Below are 25,721 nucleotides of genomic sequence, written 5' to 3' on the forward strand. Positions count from 1 at the left end.
GCCACCTCATCAGGAGCATGCCCAGTCGTTGTAGGGAGGTCATACAGGCACGTGGAGGCCACACACACTACTGAGCCTCATTTTGACTTGTTTTAAGGACATTACATCAAAGTTGGATCAGCCTGTAGTGTGGTTTTCCACTTTCATTTTGAGTGTGACTCCAAATCCAGACCTCTATGGGTTGATAAATTGTATTTCCATTGATTATTTTTGTGTGATTTTGTTGTCAGCACATTCAGCTATGTAAAGAAAAGTATTTAATAAGATTATTTATTTCATTCAGATCTAGGATGTGTTGTTTAAGTGTTCCCTTTATTTTTTTGAGCAGTATATTTAGATTCTTATATCCCTGCCAGCAGAGTGCCCTCCTCTCAGGTCCATCTACCAACATATATTTATACTCTTATATCCCTGCCAGCAGAGTGCCCTCCTCTCAGGTCCACCTACCAACATATATTTATACTCTTATATCCCTGCCAGCAGAGTGCCCTCCTCTCAGGTCCATCTACCAACATATATTTATACTCTTATATCCCTGCCAGCAGAGTGCCCTCCTCTCAGGTCCATCTACCAACATATATTTATACTCTTATATCCCTGCCAGCAGAGTGCCCTCCTCTCAGGTCCATCTACCAACATATATTTATACTCTTATATCCCTGCCAGCAGAGTGCCCTCCTCTCAGGTCCATCTACCAACATATATTTATACTCTTATATCCCTGTCAGCAGAGCGCCCTACTTGCAGGTAAATATAGATACAAATACATGCGGCCTCTTCCTGAAATGCATCTCTCTGACTCCTCCCTCCAGTCCCCATGTACGGTCAATCGCCGTTGGTGACGGGGGAGCGGGTGTCCAACAGTATGCGCACGGTGAACAAGCTACCGCGCCACCGGCCCCTGAGCCGCACACAGTCTGCGCCCCTCCCCCAGAGCCCCCAGGCCCTGCAGCAGCTTGTCATGCAGCAGCAGCACCAGCACTTCCTGGAGAAGCAGAAGCAGTACCAGCTCAACAAGGTAGGGGGCGCCACAAGGAACACTACTACATTATTAGAGGTTATGGTAGTGTTTGCCGGTAAAAAATGATTGTATGCCATTTGCCTGGACTGGACTGGGGGGTGTAGTATACTGCACATGTGGCAGCAGTGTCTAACTCTCCTTATCGGTCAACCACACCAGATTCTGTCAAAAGGGGTGGAGCTTCCTCGCCAACCGCCCACCCACCCCGAGGAGACAGAGGAGGAGCTCACAGAGACACAGGAGATGCAGGAGGAGGGGGCGGGGTCTGGGCGTCTGGGGGAGGGGTGTCCTCAGGAGCAGAGGCTCCAGGAGGAGTCGGGGGAGACGTCGCCCCCCTCAGAACGCCTGCTGACCCCCCTGAAGGGCGAGAGCACAGAGAGCGACCTGGAGGAAGAGGATGATGAAGATGAGGCCATCGAGCTGAGGGAGTGCGATGAGGAGGGTGTACCTTACGGCCAAGTAAATACTGAATTTTCTTTAAAGACATTTTGCATTTAATTTTACTTCGATAGAGAAAAACAAAATGTATTGCCTTGCCAGTTTAACTCTAAGATGACTTTTGTAAGAAAATCAGAGAGCCAATAAGAGAGGTGCAAATTGTATATTTATAAAACATGAGTTTTGTCTATGATTAATTCTGCTGGAATCAAATCAAAGTTTATTGGTGTTATAGCGGGTGCAGCGAAATGCTTGTTACTTGCTTCTAACAGTGCAGTAAAAATATTCAGACCTCATTCGTTGTTGAACTTCCCAAATCTGTTCCATTGACGTCTGTCTGTGATGACTAAACCTAGTGACTTGATTCGTCATTGTACCTCTTATAATGGGCCATTTATGACTTAATGGCAAGAAACTGTCTAGAATGACCAATCACTCCAGGGAGGGGTGTAGATTGCAGAAATGACCTACCGAAAGATCAGTCGCAAAGGCTATGCAGTTGAAAAGGTAGGAACGTCATCATTAGCGATGTGGCTTCATAGATTGGCGTTCACACCCAGTTCGAGTGGTGGGTTGAGTTTTGCGGGGGCCTGGTGATTTAGAAAAGGGTATCCCCTCTCGGAGGGCAGAGTGGCTGCGCTGTGCGAGGCATCATCATAGCTCCCTACAGAAGAACGAGAGCCTTAATTCCCACCCACCTGTGAGTCATCCATTGCACTTAGCAGGAAATAAAGGAACAAGCTCTCAAATGAATCGCCTGCAGTTCTTTCACAAATTACCAAGAGGATAAGCGGCTCCAGTTAGAAGTTGTTAAACAAAAGTTGCAAAAGGGCAAGTGGACGATTTAAAAAAAAAAAAAAAAAAAAAAAAATTACTACAGGTAATGAAGATGGATTGAATTTGGATTTAGCTGTCATTGGCCGAGACCGAGAGCTACTCCACTCAGTAGTTGATGACATGCATTTGGATCCTCATCAGCGCCTCATACTCTTTTTGAGGACCTAAACATTACAATATTATACAGTAAACGGCCAGTTGGCTATGTTGCTGTTGGTTATCATATTTGGCTCTAAATTATGGTCATTGACAGCAATTAATACGTAAGGTTAAAAAGAGGGAACAAGAATGGACATGTTTTTGTGGTCACGTTCCTCTAAGAAATGCTGTTTGTGCGTTGGAGGGAGGAAGAACCAATGCAGCGAGGGAGATTATAAGATAAACCTCTCCTACTCCCACACACCATTGAGAAAAAATATCAGAGGAGAGAAAAGCATCAGAATTCAGGCTGTGTCTTCTCCCCCTCAACGCCGCTCACACACCCTCCCTCCCCTGCCCTTGCTGCTTTTTCTCATTTCAGTGAATGGACTCATCTGTGACTCATCTCTCCTTGGTGAATCATTCCCCTCTCCCTCCCACCCTCACCCTTCTCTCCCCCCCTCTCTTCACCATACCAGCCCTTCTCCCCCCCCTCTCTTCACCATACCAGCCCTTCTCTCTCCCCCCTCTCTTCACCATACCAGCCCTTCTCTCCCCCCTCTCTTCACCATACCAGCCCTTCTCTCTCCCCCCCTCTCTTCACCATACCAGCCCTTCTCTCCCCCCCTCTCTTCACCATACCAGCCCTTCTCTCTCCCCCCCTCTCTTCACCATACCAGCCCTTCTCCCCCCCCTCTCTTCACCATGCCAGCCCTTCTCCCCCCCACCTCTCTTCACCATACCAGCCCTTCTCTCCCCCCTCTCTTCACCATACCAGCCCTTCTCTCCCCCTCTCTTCACCATACCAGCCCAATTCACCACCCACCAGGGAGCTAGGCTGCTGCAGTACTATTTCTGTTGTGACGGGCTAGGGGGATAGGAGTTTTTAGGGTATGGGGGGCATAGGGAGGGAGCATGGGTGTATGCAGTCATTCTGTAGAGACGACATCCTCAAACCTATTTTGGCATTCGAGTCGGTGACACAGAAGCCCCCCCCCCGCACACACAAACACTGCCTCCCTGCTGAACTTTTTTTTCTCCTCCGACTCTGCTCTACTTGTCTGCTGTGGTGCCTTGAATACAAATGGATCTGAGCCGCCCTGTACAATGATAAGAGAGATGGAAAGTGAAAAGACAGTGAGAGACGCATAAGAGAGCCTGCATTGCCTTAGGATCTCTCGTTTAAAAAGAGGTTAGGTGTGGGCCTGCCGGACCTGTGCGTGTGTGTGTGCGCATCCGCGACCGTTAACTCAGCTCCCATCTCAAGGTCTTGAAACAAACCGTCCGCAGTTTAAAAAAAAGATGCATAAGAACATTGTCATTTGATCTCTGTTAGTAGGAGCATCTGTAGCGTTAGTCTTTTCCTAGAGCTCACACAGCTCCTGTCTGGATGTGTAGTGCTTCTCCCATTGACAGAAAGCAGAGCCCCATTAGCTCAGCCACTGTTTACAGCTGGGGAATTGTCAGAGTAGTCTTTTGGCTGTTGGGAAGGCTCGGTCATTGTCCTGCCCTGCCTTTTGAGGCTCGTATGGGGATACGTGTTTGCCTTTGGGTTTCTACCCAGGGCCCATGTTTAGTCTATAACAGGCTTAATTTAGCTCCACCTCCCTGCCATTTTCCCCTCGTTCCATTGGCCTGAGGTGGCAGCTTCAGTTTGCAGCTATTGTGAAATGTCACTTCTCTCTCTCAAGGTTGCAGTATTTCTATCTGATGTAAACAATGAAAGCCACAGAGCTGATTTTATATACTAAGTCCATTCCCTCACACTGAAGTCCAGTCAGTGTCTCATGATGAAAGACATTATTCAAAGCTTTAGTTGGTATTCAAAATGTCTCTATTTGTTATTTTGTCCCCGATTTTCCCGACCAGCATCACCTGCAACAGCTCAATGTGTTCCAGGCGTCCCTGTCCATTTCGGGCATGCCCCACAGACCTCTGGGAAGGGCCCAGTCCTCCCCTGCCACTGCCAGCGTCAAGGGGGCTCCCATGGGTGAGGTCCCCATCAAGCACCTCTTCACTACAGGTACGCTTCTTTGGTTTTTGGAACAGATGACATACAAAGTGAGGCGATCAGGGCCCATTGAACAATATGAAAGAAGCCGTCTCAACTTAGTTATCTATCTGAATCGCTGTATTTCTTTTGTCATAATGGTAGATAGGGATTCATTGCTAAAGCGCTACTATTAGTTAAACACTAACGAAAGCCATTGGCCTTTAGAGAAAAGACACTTTCAGAAAACAAACACTTCCCTAGCCAGTCCATGGTCAAATGGCCCTGCAGAATAGGACGTGTTGACTAAGTCAGTGGTTCCCAAACTGTGGGCCGTGGCGAGGGGTCGGCAGGAACTCAGTCCGGCTTTCAACTTATTCTTGAAAGTTGAAATGGTAGAATGCACAAGGTGCCATTTATAAAGTGGGTAGTGCATCATCAGTTTTCCTCTTGTCATGTCACTCACTGCATACCTTAGAACTATTTAGAACTTGTCAGAAATGTCCAGATCAGCTAATGTTTTTTATTTCTTTTTTTAGCCCATAGATGTTGTACTTTTTTAGTCACTCTACTGTCACGAATACACTATACATGACAAAATGTATAGAATTGCTTTAAAACTGAAATTGTCTTTGCAACCAATAACAAGATGTGTAGAATTGCCCCCCTGAGTGAAAAAGTTTAGGAACCCCTGTACTAAGTGATGAGTCCAATTAGGGCTGAGGCAAGCATCCTGCCTGGGTGTAATTATTTCAGCAGAGAAAATAATAATAGCGAGAGCCTGCAGGGTTGGATCTGATGAAACCAGGATGGCAGGGTGACATGGAGCCATCCTCCACCATGGAATCATTAACATCTCCAAAGGTCCTAACATGAAAAGATCCATTTGAGATGATGATCTTAGTATGCTCTGACCTGCTGGGTAATGGGGTCATCATTTTGTTCTGAGAGAGAAGTTGAAGAGAGGTTGCCCTGTGCTTGGTCTTCTTCCTACCCTGCCTTGAAAAGCTACATTTTTCTTCTTTCTCTCTTTTTCTTTCCCTTATCTTTCTCTCTCTCCATCTCACTCACGCCATCCCTTTTCTTTCCATCTTTCTCTTGCACACTTTCTCTCTCTGCCTCTCCTATCATCTCCTTCTCAGGGTTGGTGTATGACACCTTTATGCTGAAGCACCAGTGTATGTGTGGGAACACCCACATCCACCCAGAACACGCCGGCCGCATCCAGAGTGTGTGGTCCCGGCTGCAGGAGACTGGGCTGCTGGGCCGCTGTGAGGTGAGGGCTCCCTGCACACTACAGCTAGAATAGCGACCAGCTCCGTTCCATATTTCCAAAGAGAATGTCTTCTCAGTAACTTAAACAAGCAAGTGGTAGCTATATGTGGAGATGAGAATGAGTTTTATCCATTATTAGTTCAGGTTCATTTTAAAAATCACTTCCCAATTAGCAATACAACATAACCCTGAATGAAATTGATGTATTGTGTTTTCCTTTACCGTGTACAGAGGATTCGGGGGAGGAAGGCCACGTTGGACGAGATCCAAACTGTGCATTCAGAATACCACACCCTGCTGTACGGCACCAGTCCCCTCAACAGACAGAAACTAGACAGCAAGAAGCTCTTAGGTGCCTAACCTCATCTCTTCATGTCTTTACTCCTCGTGTGTGTGTGTGTGCGTGTGTGTGCGTGCGTGTGTGTGTGTGTGTGTGTGTGTGTGTGTGTGTGTGTGTGTTGTGTGTGTGTGTGTGTGTGTGTGTGTGTGTGAACGCATGCATGTCTGTTTCCCTAGCCATTTTGCTCGAATGGTGGAAACAATATTTGCCCCAAGCATCCTTGAAAGTAGTGACTGCCCCTCCATCCACCCACACACTCACACGCAGTCAGGTGGATTGTTTGAAGGCTTAGCTCCCCTGACAGGCGCAGGGGGGGTATTTTTAGACCTGCTGGTCGAGGGGAAAGGGCCCCAGACACCCGTCCACCCCCGTCTGGGTGACTCATAGCTAGGCTGGGTCTCATAGAAGAGGAGGGAGGGGGGGATGACTGGATCAGCTTCAAAACAGCACTGCTGTGACTGAGCTGTCGACTACACACACACACACACACACACACACTTCTATGTGCGGTGCTGAGCAGAACAGGACTTGCAGACATCGATGGTAAAAAAAAACAATTATACAGTGCATTCGGGAAGTATTCAGACCCCTTTGACTTATTCCACATTATGCTATGTTACAGCCATAATCTAAAATGGATTTTAAAAGCTTTTCCTCATCAATCTACACACAATACTCCATAATGACAAAGCGAAAACAGGTTTTTTGAAATTATTCAGAGCCTTTGCTATGAGACTCAATTTAGCTCAGGTGCATCCTGTTTCCATTGATCATCCTTGATGTTTCTACAACTTGATTGGAGTCCATCTGTGGTAAATTCAATTGATTGGACATGATTTGGAAAGGCGCACACCCGTCTATATAAGGTCCCACAGTTGACAGTGCATGTCAGAGTAAAAACCAAGCCATGAGGTCGATGGAATTGACCGTCGAGCTCAGAGACAGGATTGTGTCGAGGCACACATCTTTGGAAGGGTACCAAAAAAATATCTGCAGCATTGAAGGTCCCCAAGAACACAGTTGCCTCCATCATTCTTAAATGGAAGAAGTTTGGAACCACCAAGACTCTTCCTAGAGCTGGCCACCCGGCCAAACTGAGCAATCGGTAGAGAAGGGCCTTGGTCAAGGTGGTGACCAAGAACCCGATGGTCACTCTGACAGAGCTCCAGATTTCCTCTGTGGAGATGGTTGTCCTTCTGGAAGGTTCTCCCATCTCTGCAGCACTCCACATGCCCAATCAGCACTCCACCAATCAGGCCTTTATGGTAGAGTGGCCAGACTGAAGCCACTCCTCAGTAAAAGGCACATTATGAAGGATGAATGGAGCGAAGTACAGAGAGATCCTTGACGACAACCTGCTCAGGATCTCAGACTGGGGTGATGGTTCACCTTCCAACAGGACAATGAACCTAAGCACACAGCCAAGACAATGCAGCAGTGGCTTTGGGACAAGTCTCTGAATGTCCTTGAGGGGCCCAGCCAGAGCCCGGACTTGAACTCGATCGAACATCTCTGGAGAGACCTGAAAATGCCTGTGCAGTGATGCTCCCCATCCAACCTGACAGAGCTTGAGAGAAAGGTGCTTCAACTAAGTAAAGGGTTTGAATACTTATGTAAATGTGATATGTGTTGTTTTTTTTTAAATATGTATTTTTTTTAATTCCAAAAACCTGTTTTTGCTTTGTCGTTATGGGGTATTACGTGTAGCTTGATAAAGAACAAAAAAAAACATTTAACCAATTTTAGAATTAAGGCTTTAACAAAATTTTGAAAAAATCTAGGGGTCTGAATACTTTCCGAATGCACTGTATCCCGAGCATCTTGGGAAAAGAACTCTGCTAGGAAGGCTAAAAGGTGTGTGATGAAAATGTTGAAATATGGCTAAATAGTGTTTAACTTGTTTAAACTACAACCTAACCTTTGCTCCCTGTCCCCATTGGCTCCTTAAGGTCCAATCAGTCAGAAGATGTATGCTGTGTTGCCCTGTGGAGGCATTGGGGTGAGTCATCCATCTATCCATCCATCCATTTAGAATGGAGTTACATTTTAGTTAGAGGTAGAGATTGGATAATACAGTTTCAGAAAATGTCATGCAGTTTAATTGTAGGATATTTATTCAACATAAGCAGCACAAAGCTGAGCATTACATCACCTACAGCAGTGTCATCATGTTATCAGTGTTAAAAGAACAGTAGCAGGATGGGATGATTGTGTTCTCTATTGCCCTCTGCAGGTGGACAGTGACACTGTGTGGAACGAGATGCACTCCTCTGGCGCTGTCCGAATGGCTGTTGGCTGCGTCATCGAGCTGGCTTTCAAAGTGGCCGCCGGGGAACTGAAGGTAACATTACCAGCCTCTCTCCGTTCCACTACTGTTTGATTGAAAGTTGTCAGGGGAAACCTTACACCTTAATTTAAAATGAGCAATATGTAATATACCCTGTGGGTTCGTTCATGGGTGGACACAGTAGTACCCTGATCAATAAGCACTTAGTCACTTGATTTTGTTGGATAGGCCTACTCAACATTTTCTCATGAACGGTTTCTTTCTCTCTCACTCCTCTCCATTTCAGAACGGTTTTGCCGTGGTGCGTCCACCAGGCCATCATGCTGAGGAATCCACTGCCATGTGAGTACACCCAGGGAATCATGGGTAGAGCCAGGGCAGGGGAGTGGCTAGGGGGCTTCAAGGGAGTTGGTTGAAGTTCCATAGAGAAATGGCGTGTGCGATGGTTGATACAATAATTGGTACAAGCGTCCATTTTGAGTAGCTACTGGGCAGTGGCCTTAAACAATCTCCCTGTTTCTGCTGATAAAAGAAAAATGGATGTCTTTTGTGTCTGTCTGCAGGGGCTTCTGCTTCTTCAACTCAGTGGCCATCACAGCCAAGCTGCTACAGCAGAAACTAGGAGTGAGCAAGATCCTCATCGTGGACTGGGTGAGTGGGTCGTATGTTGTTAGCGAGGCCCTGTATGTGCTAATGTTGTCATGATACCAAAACATATACCATACGTTATGTGATCAATGCTGGTCATGTATTATTGTTCACATATCCATTCTGTCCAGGATATTCACCATGGTAACGGGACACAGCAGGCTTTTTACAACGACCCCAACGTACTTTACATTTCCATGCATCGCTACGACGATGGAAACTTCTTCCCCGGCAGTGGGGCTCCTGAAGAGGTGGGGGTTGGACCTGGTGTTGGCTTCAACACAAACATCGCTTGGACAGGGGGCGTAGAACCGCCCATGGGTGACGTGGAGTACCTGACTGCCTTCAGGTGAAGTCTGTTGTTGGTCATTAGCTGAACGAGCAGAAACATTGGCACTGATCTTTCATTCATATGAACAGGCTCTGCTTATTTAGCAATTTCCACACTGCTTAGTTCTTGCAGATGATCTGGAAACGTATGAAATGAAAATGTTGTTTTCCATCTTGTCTGTTATACAGGACGGTGGTGATGCCCATAGCCAATGAGTTCTCCCCTGACGTGGTCCTAGTGTCTGCTGGGTTTGATGCCGTGGAGGGCCACCAGTCCCCTCTGGGAGGATACAACGTCACCGCTAAATGTAAGTTGAACATTACTCCGTCTTTACGTGTCAGTTTTTCTGCCAACCTTTTCCATAGTGTGTGCTTTTATAGGAGGGTCCTCTAGCTAATTGTATATACACTTCTACCCCCTGCTGGAAGAATAGTACTTAACCACTAGAAGAAAAGCCAAGAGACTCTGTAGGAATATTGAAGTACCTCAATTATTTCCTATCATATGGGGCCTTTACTTCATAAACCTGCACAAAACTAAAATTCCCGCGCAGACATCTCCTATTTACATCAATTTACTCAGAAGATTATACTCAGTACAGGGTCAGTACAGTGTTGAACCATCCTCAGGTTTCGGCCACCTCACCAAGCAGCTGATGAAGCTGGCGGGGGGGCGTGTGGTCCTGGCGCTGGAAGGAGGTCACGACCTCACGGCCATCTGTGACGCCTCCGAGTCCTGTGTGGCGGCCCTGCTCGGCGATGAGGTATGACATCTGCTATAGGAGGGGAAAGTGGCGTGATGTCACATACACTACATATCATTTGGTAGAGATGGATGTAATTGTTCATAGAGGAAATTCTTTGTTTTTACATCCCAATCTCTCTCTCTCACACTGTCTCTCTCTGTCAGTTGGACCCCCTTCCACAGGCTGTCCTACAACAGAAGCCCTGTCCAAAAGCTGCTGCCTCTCTGGAGAGGGTCATTGAGATACAGAGTGAGTTTGTTCACTAAAATCAAAATCATCATTGTGTTTTACCTGCACATATGCACTTAGTTGTGTTTGCGTCATGTGTATCACGTCACCCTTAAAACTGACACGACTCTTTCTCTCCCTGCAGGTAAACACTGGAGCTCTCTCCAAAGGTTGGCTCCCACGGTGGGCCAGTCCTTAATGGATGCCCAGCGGAGAGAGAAGGAAGAGGCCGACACGGTCACTGCCATGGCATCGCTTACCGTGGATACTGAGCAGGCCGCCGCTTCCACCGTCTCCACGGAAACCAGCAGGTAAACACCTGCACCATTCACTCTTTTGGGGATTTTATGTGGTTTTGGAATGGCTGTTTTTAAGACATCAGATTCATTCACAAGGCTGTGGGCCTGAAGTTCCACTGAGACTTGTTAAGGTGTAGACTTATCATATACGTTTTGCCCGACCTTCATTGGTAGGGGCTTTTATTTTGGCATGACTAAGAGGCTAATGTCCATGTCGTGCTGTTTCCTATTTGGTGTACCTGCAGGTCTACAGAAGAGCCAATGGAAGAGGAGCCTGTCTTGTAGGAGGAAACAGAGAGTTGTCACGACAGCGCAACACCTTTGTCTCCACGTCCTTTGGCACTAGCCTTCTCCTGTCATCCTCTCCTCTTTCCAGCCCTCGCCTCACCTCTTTCCATTTTCTGAGGATTGATGGACTTGTACTAGCCTCCCTTTCCAACTCACTGAGGTGAGTTTGTTAAAGTGTGTGTGTGGGAGAGGAGAGGCGGAACACACACACACACACTGACCTAAAGGGGGCAGCGGCGGATATGCGTGATTGGTGGAGAAGCAGGAAGAGGCGGGACCTTTTGAGAAGCCTGTGTGTCTTGCTTTTTTCTTTCAATCTTTTTTGTAAGCAGAAGGCAGTGGATCCAGGAGGGTGCCTCGGCTCTGGGGCCCGAGAAGCTTTGTACATTTCTTGTCATACTTTATACTTTTCAGGAACATTAGAACTGAAAAAGCCAACAAGCAGCAAAAATATTTCAACAGCCACAAATACTCAAACACACCTGCATTATACTAGACACACTAAGTTCCCAACAGAGGAACAACAATGGGGTTGTATCAATGAATAATGCTCTTCCTTTCAGAGCATGCGTACCTCTGTTCCTATTTTGTCTGTCATTTGGTATTCTCATGCGTCTATTCAATAATCTGTTCAAAGAAGCACACAAACATATATGTATATTTTGCGTGTGTGTGTGTGTGTGTGTGTGTGTGTGTATATATATCACACTGTATATTCCTTTCACTGTATCCGATATCAGCTGTGGTTGTGGAGTGGAGGTCGAGCTGTGGAGCCTGCCAAGGGGGACTTACTGGCTGAAGGAGACAACATATCTCTCCAATACAGCCTTTTCTTTTTTCTTCAGGAAGTCTCAGCTCCCTCCACTTTGTATGGGACAGAATGCATTTTGAGGTGGTTTTTACCCTTCTACTTTGTTTGGACTATCAAAAAAGGACACAAATACATAACCACAATCAAATTTACCGCTTGGTGCAATGGAAGCCCACGGATTGGACGAGGAAGGATTTTGTGGAATAATACTTGGATTGTAAACTTTTTGTCTCACGCTTGCTGCTGCGACTGGGAGACTTGTGGTGGTCATGAGACTGGAGAAAGACATTTTTAGAAGAACTTGGTGCCTTTTATATTCAATATCCCTGTTAACACCAACTACACCACCACTTAGCAGAACACAGGACAGAAAGACAAATCCACACACTTGTTACTCTCATGTCTGTTTTGTTTGTATATTTGTTTGCTTGTTTCTTTCAAAATGCCTTAATTTCCTCCAGAGAATGCACCATTTTAGCCATCTCCACAGAGATGGGATTCTACTCCTATGTCCTCTCTTTCCTCTCTTTCTGGGTTTGTGTAATACTCTAGGTCAAAGGTCAGTGTGGCCTTAACAACTGAGGTTTTTTTTTTGCGTCCTTTATCAATTCCGACCCGTACATATGCGGCTGACGGTATGATTGTGAGGAAATTTGAACGCTACAACGACCAACTTTTTACTATGTCACTTCCTGTCACTTGTAAATACTGCATCCTGTCCTGCTCTGGCAAACCCCTCAACCTGAGACAGTTCAATAACGAACTCATTGTTTTTCCATTTATTTAGAGAGGAAGGACTGAACTTGGTCACTTTTTTAAACAAACGTTTTATTTTGTAAAAAATAAAATATAAGATGTATATGAATAATGACAATAACAGTGTTAATCCAATCAAATTGGATATGAATATTATATTTGAGAAGAGTAAAAAAAAAAAAAAATGTAATGTTAAAGCCACCTAAGCACATCGTGTTAGTTTTGCAATCAATGTTTTGTCCTTTTTTCTAAGTGCCATTTGTTTTTTCCACACAAAATAAGAGACAACCGAAATGGTGATATGGGGGTGGATCTCATTTGGCAAATAATCATGAGCAAGCACCACTTTAGATGTTTACACTGCAATACCCCAATCCCCGAAACTGTTGCCCACTTGTCAGCTGTCATAAACCCTTTGTTTGACTTAGTGTCCAGGTGCTGTGTTATCTGGCCTCCGTTGTTGCCATCAATATTTATATTTCTCAATCAATGAAAAGTGTTTACACTTGACGCATATATAATTAAACAAATTAAATACTTTGGAAAATATATATATTTTCAGTGGGAATTAGCACAATCATCATGCTTGAGGAATTCATACAAACCAAGTATATCTACTAGAGAATGGTAGCCGACAACTCCCTTAAAAATATGCTCTGGAACTTTGGTGACTACTAAGTATTTTTTTAAACCTCCCGCTTTGGGCTGGATGTGTAGTTCATACATGCATAATCTATGAGCAGAATTACTGTCTTACCTCAATTAGCTACGCAATCCCTAGTTTAAAAGCCACTTTTTTTGGATGCTGTGCTGCGGCATTTTCCTAATTTTCCCCCACCTGGGCCAGCCCTCTAGCAATTTGAGTAAAACCAACGAGCTTCTGCCCCTCGCCAGCTAGCGAAATGTACACGGTACATCTACAGCAGAGAAAGAGAGAGATCTATGACACGGTGCACATATGTCACGTAATACACAATTGTTGGGGCCCACTTTTTGCTCGTGAGCACAACTTTCAGAACTTCCAGCTAAAAAGTATACAAAAGTACTGGAGAATCACTTTAACCAGCATACTCTCAGAAGATAATGTGTGGTGCAGAGTGCTTGTCTACATTGATCATTTTGTTTTATTTCAAGCAATGTAACAAAACACTGACCAAGTCTTCTGCATCTCATTTGTCCTCTTTATTGAGGTAAAAAACTATCATTACGGAATAGGTTATTACTGTAGAGTTGTTCCCTCTAATCATATATTCAATTCTCTACCGGTCCACTCACCATCGTAAGGTACTTTTGTCCCTTTGTCACACAACTGTATATTGAACTTATCTACATACTGTAATAACTATACAGTGACGATGTTTTCATAAACGTTAAAGGGGTGTCAACGCCTAACTTCCTCACTAGTTACCCTTCTTCATATGAAACACAAAGGGCTAGCTTAGTTCAATCCAAAATTAAAGTTTTAGAGGTTTTCAGCCCTGTCATTTGAAGTCTATATTCCTACATGTCCATCTCAAGTAGATCAAGCTTTATGCTCCAATCCCAAATGAATGGGAAAGTTGGACACTGGCACTATCTAAAATGGTGAAATCAGACATGCTTGAATCCCAAATAAATGGGAAAGATTATTTGATTTCACCATTTTAAATAGTGCCAGTGTCCAACTTTCCCATTCATTTGGGATTGGAGCATACAGTGCATTCGGGAAGTATTCAGACCCCTTGACTTTTTCCAGATTTTGTTACGTTACAGCCTTATTCTAAAATGTATTTAATAACAAATTCTCACCAATCTACACACAACACCCCATAATGCAAAAACAGTTTTTTAGAATTTTTGCAAATGTATCTAAAATAAAAACAAACACCTTATTTACATAAGTATTCAGACATTTTGCTATGAGACTCGAAATTGAGCTCAGGTGAATCCTGTTTCCATTGATTGTCCTTGAGATGTTTCTACAACTTGATTGGAGTCCACCTGTGGTAAATTCAATTGATTGGACATGATTCGGAAAGGCACACTTCTGTCTATAAAAGGTCCCACACTTGACAGTGCATGTCAGAGCAAAAATCAAGCCATGAGGTCGAAGGAATTGTCCGTAGAGCTCAGAGACAGGATTGTGTCGGTACAGATCTGGGGAAGGGTACCAAAAAATGTCTGCAGCATTAAAGGTCCCCAAGAACACAGTGGTCTCCATCATTCTTAAATGGAAGAAGTTTGGAACCACCAATATTCATTCTAGAGCTTGCCGCCCGGCCAAACTGAGCAATTGGGGGAGAAGGGCCTTGGTCAGGGAGGTGACCAAGAACCCGATGGTTCCAAAGTTCCTCTGTGGAGATGGGAGAACCTTCCCGAAGGACAACCATCTCTGCAGCACTCCACCAATCAGGCCTTTATGGTAGTGGCCAGACGGAAGCCACTCCTCAGTAAAAGGCAAATGACAGCCCGCTTGGAGTTTGTCAAAAGGCACCTAAAGACTCAGACCCTGAGAAATTTGATTCTGGTCTGATGAAACCAAGATTGAATTCTTTGGCTTGATTGCCAAGCGTCACATCTGGAGGAATCCTGGCACCATCCCTATGGTGAAGCGTGGTGGTGGCGGCATCATGCTATGGGGATGTTTTTTAGTGGCAGGGACTGGGAGACTAGCCAGGATCAAGGGAAAGATGAACGGAACAAAGTACAGAGATCCTTGATGAAAACCTGCTCCAGAGCGCTCTGGACCTCAGACTGGGGTGAAGGTTCACCTTCCAACAGGACAACGACCCTAAGCACACAGCCAAGACAACGCAGGAGTGGCTTCGGGACAAGTCTCTGAATGTCCTTGAGGGGCCCAGCCAGAGCATGGATTTGAGTCCGATCGAACATCTGGAAAGACCTGAAAATAGCTGTGCAGCGATGCTCCCCATCCAACCTGTCAGAGCTTGAGGCTCTGCAGAGAAGAATGGGAGAAACTCCCCAAATACAGGTGAGCCAAGCTTGTAGCATCATACTCAAGACTGTATTTGCTGCCAAAGTTGCTTCAATAAAGAGTAAAGGGTCTGAATACTTATGTAAATGTGATATTTACATTTTAAAAAATGTATTATCTAAGAACATGTTTTTGCTTAGTCATTATGGGGTATTGTGTGTAGATTGAGGGGGGGAAACTATTTAATCAATTTTAGAATAAGGCTGTCATGTAACAAAAGGTGTCTGAATACTTTCCGAATGCACGGTATAGCTGGATCTACTTAACCAATGGTGTGGGACTTGGAATCATGTTGACATTAGAGCACCTTCGAGGTCTGAAAATGTCTGAAACTTTGAATTGTGAGTGAACTACCCCTTTAAGGTCATACAGTCCCCTCATAGCTCCTATTGTCATGCCGACCATGGTATGCTCTTTCGGTGTTGGTTTCCAGTGGTACTACTTCCCAGGCTGAGCACGTGACCTGATGTCACAGAAAAAACAGGCATTCGCCATTTGACTGAACTCTAATCACGGTGTTGTCACAATCATTTCACCGGGGTAGGAATTGAAACACTTTTCACTTGCAAAATTGTTGGTGGATGCCACTGTACTCACATGTAATATACACAGCGGTTCCTACTTCCTTTTACATGTGGCTATGGTGTGTGTGGGGGGGGGGACTGCTGTACATGGGACTGCTGTGACCTTGTTTTGTCATGTTTTCATGTAGATCATTGACCATTTTGAGATTTGGTGCATAGTTTTGTACCTCCACCTGGTATGGCATATATAAGGGTTATTGGGCTGTCCCGTGGGTGAGATGGCATATGACATAGTTCAATTAAAGAAAGGGTAATTGACGTGTGTTTTGTAGGTCAGGGCTTTTTTCCTGTGGGTATGTTGGAGGGGCAGCAAAAAAAACAACACTCAAATCAAGAAAGTCTACTCAGAATAGAGGAATGTTTTTTGTGTGTTGCCTTAGACAAAACAACTACTACAAATGGCAACCATGCAAATGTGTTCCTTCTGTCTAAACAGATACTGGAAGACGTCCAAGTCTGTAAATTATATCGACTTATCCACCATTGAAGATAGCTTTATTGTTCCTGCCACACTATTTTGCTATTCAGTAAATAATGTATATTTATTGATATTTCATACGTTGTGTATATGTAGTGACCTATGATCGTCAAGGTTCAAAGAGTAATTGTATATTTTTTCACTTCGGAAAGAGGTGTGTCTCTTACATTGTGTCCTTCCACTGCGCTGGTGTTTCTATCTCCACTTTCTGTGGTTGGATGTTTGAATATGTGACTGTCTTTTACCTTATATTTTAAATATATTCTTTCTCTCTTCTGGTCATAACTAATGCAGACGTTTTGAATTGATCAAAGCACATTCCTTAATGTCATGTATTCTTTCAAATGCTTTCCTGTTGCGACAATACAAATCTGTTTATACTATTTGCTACTCACGTGTATAAGTGCATATATGTGTACACATGTGCAATACACGCTATTTGAGCAATCTATTACTGTGACTATTATTGATGAAAATCGCTGTCCCTTTGAAATTTTTTTTTGCATTGTGCACAGCGCCACCTTGTGGGTTAGCAAGGATCTTAAAGGGAATGTTGAGTCTGATTACTGTTTTATTTCAGGTTGTGTAAATTTTAAAAAAGCCCTTTTTTATTACTCATTGTAATGTTGTGACATCCTATTTGAGTATTTTTTTTTTATTTTTTTTTGTGGGGCCTGTTAATTGTCTGGAACTCAATAAAGCGATTCACTGCTCCAATACAAAGGAGTAAAAATCTTTAATTTACAGTGTTGGTTGTGGGATAACATACATGGCTTTGAATATTAACGTGAATGAGTGGTTATTTTAAAGTGTATATATTTTTTTTATCTCAGTTTGCAGTCTTAAAGTGAATTTCCTGCAATTGTACACATTTTGTCATGGCTTATGACATGTTTTATATGCTATATGGTGGGTCCCCAGGACAAGTGCCCAGTGGGTAATCAGGCCCTGGTCAGAATCAGACTAGTCAGATTATTTCTATACTAGCATCATGAAATGAGACTTCAAGCTTGTAACAGGCAAGTCAAAAGTATATATTTAGGACTGTCCACTCCACATATACATTTATGGTGGAAAAATAAGATGAATGTGACATGCCAAGTGCATGGATGTTTTACTCTGGTGCTTGTGATGAGGGATGTTTAAGTATGGTCAAAGCAACCCTCAAATTCAGTCTCCAAACAGTGTGAGTGAATTAACTAAATGTTTTTTATGCATAGACCTACTCACCAATATTGCAACATCTTGAGAGGTACTATTGCCGCCGTTCATGTGCTAGTGTGCCTAGTAGTCGAACTTGGAAATGTCGGACTTGGTAACTGGTTGCAGTAATACATGTGGCGAATTCAACCAGTTAGCAAGTCGGACATTATTTTCTTTGACATGGAAAAAGCATATGACTTATTGTGGCGAGAAGGACTTCTAAAATATTACTAGATCAGGACAATTAAGGGTCCAGATCGGTTCACCAATATCAACCCGCCTGGCTCCAGGTCATCTACAAGACCCTGCTAGGTAAAGTCCCCTCTTATCTCCGCTCACTGGTCACCATAGCAGCACCCACCTGTAGCACGCGCTCCAGCAGGTATATCTCTCTGGTCACCCCTAAAGCCAACTCCTCCTTTGGTCGACTCTCCTTCCAGTTCTCTGCTGCCAATGACTGGAACGAACTACAAAAATCTCTGAAACTGGAAACACTTATCTCCCTCACTAGCTTTAAGCACCAGCTATCAGAGCAGCTCCCAGATCACTGCACCTGTACATAGCCCATCTATAATTTAGCCCAAACTACTACCTCTTCCCCTACTGTATTTATTTATTTTATTTATTATTTTGCTCCTTTGCACCATATTATTTATTTTAACTTTGAACTTTCTTCAAATTATAATTCTACCATTCCAGTGTTTTACTTGCTATACTTTATTTACTTTGCCACCATGGCCTTTTTTTGCCTTTACCTCCCTTATCTCACATCATTTGCTCACATTGTATATAGTCTTATTTTTGTCTACTGTATCATTGATTGTATGTTGTTTTACTCCATGTGTAACTCTGTGTTTTTGTATATTGTCGAACTGCTTTGCTTTATCTTGGCCAGGTCGCAATTGTAAATGAGAACTTGTTCTCAACTTGCCTACCTGGTTAAATAAAGGTGAAATAAATAAAATAAAAAATGAGGTGGAGAATTGGACCGCCCAGGGAAGTGTGATCAATCTGACACGCTTATCAACATTCCCTATCGATAGTCAGTGACGCCACCGCGTACATTTACGTAAATCTGGCGCTCCCGTTTCCTGGCGGAGAAGATGGCGGCTCCTGGACCGGGGGAGTATTTCAGTGTCGGGAGCCATGTCTCCTGCCTCACCTGCTTGGGGCAGCAATTGCAAGGAGAGGTCGTTGCCTTTGACTATCAGTCCAAGATGTTGACTTTGAGTATCCTTTTTACCATTTTCCGTTGTCACTAAATCGGTGGTCTTCCAGGCTGCAAGGGGCCTGGGGGTAACTGGTCGCGCTTGCCAAATTGAGATCCGCGCAAGCGTAGTCAGGAGACTAGCTAGGGAGCTAACTGGCTTACTCGTGATCAAAACGTAGCTAACTATACGATTTAAATGCTGTTCCGTTCAGTTACTTTAAACCTTGTTACTTTCTATTTCAAGCCAGGTATGTTAAGTTTAGAATCGGCATGATCTTGAGTTAATGTTTGTTGTTAGCCAGCTAGCTATCGAAGTTGGCATGGTATTGTGCCATAATGCTAGCTAACTTGTTAACCCAAGCTATTGTGGTCAGCGTTAATACAGTCAGTCCTTGTATGGATCACTATCTGGCAACTCCAAGGGGCGTTATGCCTGGCAAATTCTTAGTAACAGTTAGCATGCAGCTAGAAAAAGGGCTAACTCGCAGACCACGCTTAGAATTGTATTATGCTTTAAAACAATGCTTATTTAAAGAACATTATTGATGGTTAGTCATGCAATGATGTAGTTAGCTTACGTTGTCGAAACTGACACGCCAATTTCTCCGGTGACAGTTTAGAAAGGAGTGACTGTCAAGTTCTAGGGTTAGCTAACGTTAGCTAGTAACTGTCTACCTAAGTACTTTGACCCCTGTCAAGTGTTTTGTAGCGGACTTGAGAAATACATTAACTATATGCAAGTTCTTAGTTGTAGCTATATTGGAAGACGGCCAACGTTACCTAGTTGCTGTGAAATATGTTATGTGAATGTGCAGAATTGTATTTCACGACATGAGGGATGTTGATAGGATAAGGCCAGGTGGATTTCTTACAGGCAACATTTGGAGAAGACCTATACAGTATAGGTTGGGTGAAGTTGAGGTATTATATACACAAATTCCTTTTCAGGCCTGCACAGAGCACTGCTTAGAGAAATGGGCAGTCATGAAAAGTGCAAGATTTGATATGCTGCAGAACTCTAAGGAAGCCATTTGATTTGAACTATTTGCTCACACAGACATACATTGCAGAGCACTAAGAATTCTGTTTGCGTGGTTGTGCGGGCCAATCTTCCACCTCTGCCTAGTATAGGACAGAAAGGCCCAGAGTCAGACCACCCTGTGATAGTGAAACAACTGCAACCACAGCCAGGGGAAGGAATGTGATGTCTGTCTGTCAGCTGTTATCACACTGCATCAGCATTGTGGATTTCAACAATGTGCATTCCATACCTTCACGGTCTGGTGGATGTCAAACAGGTCTCTATTACCTGGCTGGAAGGTAGTACTGCCTCAGACTTTGCTCATTTGATCTTGTTAAGTTAGAGGCATTTTATCAATGTCAGTTGATGACTAGCCCTCGGTTTTTTTTAAAGTACAGATCTACAATGTTAAGGTTGTTAAATCTAGTCAACTTTGTTTGTGGGTGTTGTGAGATGCATAGAGGGTATTTTCCCAATGCTAGGTCACAGGGGACAAGTCACTCTTCAAGATGTGTATCATGTAGGCCTATTAACTTGATGTATTTTGCTTATGGAAGCACACTGTGTGACATGTTTTCAGGGTGACACAATAGCATTGTATAGAACCGGGGGTAAATAAAGCTTCTAGATCCAGTCAGTCATACCCTCATGGCATGTTAGGTTGTTTCCCTTGAGGCTGGTGAGTCACTGAAAGGTCATGCTGTCAGACAGGAAATCCACAGCCCTCTATTACTGTTATGGAGGAAGTGCAGCAGCTGTAAAATGAAGGATTGTAAACTTGAATGAGTTCAGCTCTGAGCACTTTACCTCTGTCTGCCTTGTAATGGGAAAACTTTTTTGACCATAGTAAAGACAGGCCTTCTTCCCAAACTTTTACTCATATCCAACCTGGTTTTTATTAGGAAAATAATTAGCTTGGCTCAGGTTTGAGGGTCTTTTCGGGAAATCAGTTGAAGGGCAAGTTCTGTGCTGCCTTCGGTTGTTGTGAGGTCACAGACTGAGTCTGTGAATTTGGTCTGTCACCAGACTATAAACCGTGTCTCAAGGGCAGTGAGCAGGCTGCTACTAGATAGTATCCTTTGAGCTTTCTTTAACACAGTTGGGTGTTCGTGAAGGCTACTCTTGGCAGTTGTGCTAAGTATGCCAATTTATTTTATTTTCTGCCTAGTAGGCTATTTGCTCTCTTTCGCTCCACAGTATTTCTGATATCCACATGATGAATTGTGCTTGTTTGTACCCAGCCTCCTCCCTTACAAACAATGCATTGGACTCTTTGTCCCCTCACTTAAGTTAGCAGAGTTGAAAGGTGATCTGCTGGTGGAGTGCATACGCCTCATGCCGTCTTCAAATCAAATGTTGTATTTGTCACATGCTTAGTAAACAACAGGTGTAGACTAACTGTGAAATGCTTGCTCCTTAACATCTCCTTTGAGAAGTTCTGAGTGGGCTATTAATTTTGTTTAATTGCTGTTGGTTTGTTTGACTGGTAAGTCCTGAGCTTAGCCGATGTTTAGGACTTCTGTTATGGGTTGTAACAGTCTGCATTGTTTCTTGGGCAAGAGGCTGTTCCAGGACTGCAGTGGTGAACCCTGGACCTGTTTCCTAGGTTATGGGGAAGCGTGATCCCAGGATGTTCTGTTGTGAGGAGGCTGTTGAACTTTAATGGCAGAATAGAGGGGGTGCGGGGGTGAAAAAGAGGAAGTTGTTCCATCAGGGGGATCTCCAGCACCTGGCAAAGTTGGATTGGTGCTGTGCTTGGATTTTGTGTTCTACTAAAGTAGAATATGTTGTGCTCACTTATTAAGCCTATTTGGTCAGTGGTTCACTATTGAGCAACTAAATTGCACTATTGTGACTAGCTGCAGTATGCCATTTAGAATGTGTGTTATGACTTCTCCTTAAGCTCAATAACATAAAAATGTTGGTGATTTTCCTCAGGTCTGGCATAGCCTAATGTTTGTGGAAGAAGTGCTTGAATTATGATTCCAGCTGATCCATTGTTTCCCTCACATACAAGTCCTGCATGTATATTTAGTCTAATGCTAACTGCTGCTAATTTGACCTCCATTCTGAATGTGTAGTACAGCCTATTTGCCTTGACCCACTGCCCTTTCAGAATGCGCCCCCTCCAGTGGAAAGGCTAACGTCAGCGACGTGGTCCTGATTAACTTAGCCTACGTGTCTGAAGTGGACATCATTAATGACCGCACTGAAACTCCTCCTCCACTAGCATCTCTGAATGTCAGCAAGGTAAGACCGGCCAATCACCCCTCCTCACATGTTCCTTGACACATCTCCTTCAGCATACCAAGTAGTGAAGAATCATCGGACATCTGGTCTTTTTGTCATAAGCTTTATCAAAAAGTCCTGCACTAACTCACTTGATTCAGCTAATTGTGGTTCAGTCAGACTAGACTGTCATTAGTTTAGGCAAGCTGATTATTCTAGTTGAATCGGGTGTGTTTTATGCTGGGCTGGAACAAAAACTTGCACACCCATTGGTTTTCAGGACTGGAATTGGGGAATCCCTGTCCCAACATGGAGTCAATGAATTGTATAATTTTGGGTGCTTTCACATGTTGATTGGAACCATATGTTTAACCTGAATGGATTGTATGCGTATTTAAAGAATGAATGGCCATTGTCTTGCCCCAAAAAATCCTGAAATGTTCCATCACCATATCATTCAACTTTGGTCGGCATCAAACAAAACCCCCCTGTTCCACATTTGACTAAAATTATCAGTAAGCAGTTTCTAATATTTATTTGTATTGCTAACGGGTGGAAATTCCTTAAAGTTCCTTTCAATGCCAAATATAATTTTTTCTTTTTACATACTTTAACTTCCAAGGGCTTTTGGGGTTCTCAGTTGAGAATGTTGGTTGTTTTGAACAGCTCTAACGTTTTGGTTCTCCTTTTCCAACACGCCTGCAGCTTGCCAACAGAGCACGGTCGGAAAAGGAAGACAAGTTATCCCAAGCATATGCAATTAGTGCTGGAGTCTCTGTGGAGGGCCAACAGCTATTCCAGACTATACATAAAACGTGAGTATCGTCTCTTGTCTCTATTACTGGGGCTCTGCTTCATCCAAATATAGAAACATCAGTTATTTACTTACTATGACGGTCCCCAATGGTCAGGAAAGGCTGTTTTAAAGAAAACGTTCTTCCCAATGCATTTAAATAGTCTCGTTGGGTGTTGAAGTTGCCTTCACTGATTAGTTGACCTGTTTGAATGCCAGTCTTTGATTCAGTAATGTTTTGTTATAAACCCTATCAAATAGTATGCATTCCATTATACCTCTTGGTTGTAATGGGATTGTAGTGTTGATCCCTGATTTGGCCTAGACTACAGTGAGTGACCTATGACCGTAAGTCTTCCAGTACCAACACTGATTGACCAATTTCTAATGTAAGCTCTTAATTCTGTAATGTTTTTTTGTTTAATTTGTTTGTATATTTTCTTCAGCGTTGTTGCTGTTCAATATGCACCTGTCCACCATCCGATACCTGCTGCATGGAGTCATCTGTCTAAATGTGTGACCTGAAGCCTTTAACCTCAGTACCCTGACTAAAGACAGCTACTGGGTGCTTTTTTTCAAAAACATTCTCCATCTCTCTGTAGCATCAAAGACTGCAAATGGCAGGAGAAGAACATCATGGTGATGGACGACGTGGTCATATCCCCACCTTACCAGGTGGAGAACTGCAAAGGCAAAGAGGGTAGCGCTTTAAGTCACGTACGCAAAATAGTGAGTATGCCTTCCCACCATTCATTCACCATTTGAAGGGAATACAGGAATTGCAGTACCAGAAAGTTGATTGAGGATAAAATGTTACTTGTCTTGTCCCCGGCAGGTGGAGAAACATTTTAGAGATGTGGAGAGCCAGAAGTCGGTGCAGCGGCCACAAGCACAGCAAACACAGAAAGACTCCACTTTATCATCTTGAGCCGGAGGTTCAGTCCGGATAGGGGGTGTGGGAGGGGGAATTGGTTGGGGGAGGTCACAACGGCAAAGGCAGTTTTGGTTTGTTCTTTTCTCTTCCCCTCCCTTCAACATCAGACCAAGGCCAGTGCCCCCCCCCACCTCCATCAGAGGTGTCCAACATTTTGAACAGGACAAAAGGGTTCCCAACCGAGAGGGAAATATCCAGTTCATTTTTAAAGATAATCTAACAAAAGTAATCTCAATTTGCCACCATTCCCCACACTCCTCTTCTTGACCTCTTACCTTCCCTTCTGTTTCTTCTCTCCTCCTGCCATCAAGCCTGCTCCTCACTTCCATTTCACAGAGAAAAGTCACTTGATTTCTGTTCATTGGTTGATCTATTTTCTAGTCATTTTTCGTAAATTTCAAGAGTAGAAATTTATGGTAAGCGATAAAGGACCTTTTCTAATATTGAAATACTGTTTTGACAAGAACACTAATTTTAATAGCTTTCTTGAAAGCACGTGGTTATTTTTTTAACAGCTGACTGAAAGGATGCCAATAGTGACGCGTGTGAATGGGATGAATGTGAACTCTCACAATCTTACAAACATGCACCCAGTAGGTTATTGAAATTGCTGTTTTCCCTCAACTGGGGAAACACTCAAATTGTGTTTAACATTATTTATCTGACATAAAATAGACTTGAAATACCTCCCTCAAATTGTCCTTTCATAAAAAATACAAGTTGTATACACCCATTTGGTTCTAGTAGCTTGAAATATTTTCATGAAATGCTTTCTTTTTTTCCAAACAGACATGACTGTCTGCTTTTACCCATAAGCTCTTGCTGCATGGTCCCACCTGAACTAAATTTGCTCTGTTTTTCTGTGTATTGTTTTAAGTCTGGAAGATAAAGGGCATGTGTTATTTTAGAGTAGAGGCTGGGCTGTTTTCCTCTTCCCTTTCATCCTTGTCCCTCATGGTCTTTGATTCTACAATACAGTACCTCTTCCACGTTGGGACCACATTGAAATCCAGCTCTTTTCTTACATTCTCCATCTCCCACTCCTGTTGTCTACCGACCATTGACACACTTTGGCAGGTGAAATCTGCTCTTCCGCCCGACTCAATGCATTCCTCCCATGTTCAAACAAGAAAAACCAAATGAATTAACCACGTTGGCCAATATCATATGGCGTGCCACTGAACCGTGTGCGATGAGATCGATCTCAGTTCTGTATGGGATGCTTTGTATTCACTTTTGGAAAAAATGTACTTAAAGATATCTTGCCATGTTTGAGACTGAGATGGGGAGCAGGGTTCCCAAATGGCCCAAAGGCCCCTATCCCAGCCTCGTGTTTATAACAATGTAGCCTGATTGGAGGCTCGGCCAGTGGGGTTAAGTTGTGACAGGCATCCACGTTGTTTACCCGTCCACCGTGTGTCAACGAGGCTGCCGTTGCCAAGGTTTCCTTCCCAGTATTTTAATTTTAATTTTTAAATAGCTAGTAACATGGAAATAAAAAGAAAAAAAAAAACGAAGTTTGCAGTTTGTCATGTTTCTTTAATGTCTTTGGTGTTCATGGTTTTCTAGTAGTTGATGTAGCAATCAGTCTTTCATTCACACTCGTATCAAAATATTCCTTTCTCAGGGAAAAGGAATTCATCTTCAACTCATTGTTTTGTAAAATGCATTATTTCAACGTTTTATTGAGCTGGAACATCTGGGATGGATGAATTGCTGTTGTATCAAACCATTTTTCTTCTTTGCTATGCCTTCAAATTGTCAGCAGGGGGCATCATAGAAATGTAAATGAAGGTGGGACATGAGATGTTTGAATGTGGTAAACATGCAATGACCATGTCCATTCAATAGGTCATATCAGAC

General features: G+C 43.6%; 2 protein-coding genes across 9 annotated transcripts in view; both read left to right on the forward strand.

Moving 5' to 3' along the window:
* LOC106601252 (histone deacetylase 5) overlaps positions 1–13,599 on the forward strand; it is an 80,239-nt gene extending 66,640 nt beyond the window's left edge. For 6 of the 7 annotated variants that reach the window (XM_014193316.2, XM_014193318.2, XM_014193315.2 and 3 more), the window contains 15 exons: positions 813–1,018; positions 1,181–1,480; positions 4,304–4,457; positions 5,567–5,700; positions 5,931–6,051; positions 7,989–8,038; positions 8,273–8,380; positions 8,613–8,668; positions 8,890–8,977; positions 9,106–9,323; positions 9,494–9,612; positions 9,935–10,068; positions 10,215–10,299; positions 10,424–10,589; positions 10,823–13,599. In XM_014193316.2, coding sequence (XP_014048791.2) covers positions 813–1,018; positions 1,181–1,480; positions 4,304–4,457; positions 5,567–5,700; positions 5,931–6,051; positions 7,989–8,038; positions 8,273–8,380; positions 8,613–8,668; positions 8,890–8,977; positions 9,106–9,323; positions 9,494–9,612; positions 9,935–10,068; positions 10,215–10,299; positions 10,424–10,589; positions 10,823–10,862 — 1,979 coding nt within the window. In that variant the 3' untranslated portion in view covers positions 10,863–13,599. The remainder of the gene's footprint in view (positions 1–812; positions 1,019–1,180; positions 1,481–4,303; positions 4,458–5,566; positions 5,701–5,930; positions 6,052–7,988; positions 8,039–8,272; positions 8,381–8,612; positions 8,669–8,889; positions 8,978–9,105; positions 9,324–9,493; positions 9,613–9,934; positions 10,069–10,214; positions 10,300–10,423; positions 10,590–10,822) is intronic. The other variant, XM_014193319.2, reaches the window with a different exon arrangement.
* Positions 13,600–18,715: 5,116 nt separating this feature from the next.
* LOC106601251 (protein LSM12 homolog A) lies at positions 18,716–25,375 on the forward strand. 2 transcript variants are annotated; one of them, XM_045715131.1, is made up of 5 exons: positions 18,716–18,901; positions 22,019–22,152; positions 22,837–22,946; positions 23,527–23,653; positions 23,760–25,375. In XM_045715131.1, the coding sequence occupies exons 1-5, from the start codon at positions 18,775–18,777 to the stop codon at positions 23,850–23,852; spliced, it is 591 nt and encodes a 196-aa protein (XP_045571087.1). In that variant the 5' UTR covers positions 18,716–18,774; the 3' UTR covers positions 23,853–25,375. The 2 variants fall into 2 exon arrangements, with proteins under 2 accessions (XP_045571087.1, XP_045571088.1); XM_045715132.1 differs by lacking the exon at positions 18,716–18,901 and adding an exon at positions 19,034–19,129.
* The last annotated feature ends 346 nt before the right edge of the window (positions 25,376–25,721 follow it).

Source organism: Salmo salar, chromosome ssa03, assembly GCF_905237065.1.
Source record: "Salmo salar chromosome ssa03, Ssal_v3.1, whole genome shotgun sequence".
In the NCBI taxonomy this organism is placed as follows: domain Eukaryota; kingdom Metazoa; phylum Chordata; class Actinopteri; order Salmoniformes; family Salmonidae; genus Salmo; species Salmo salar.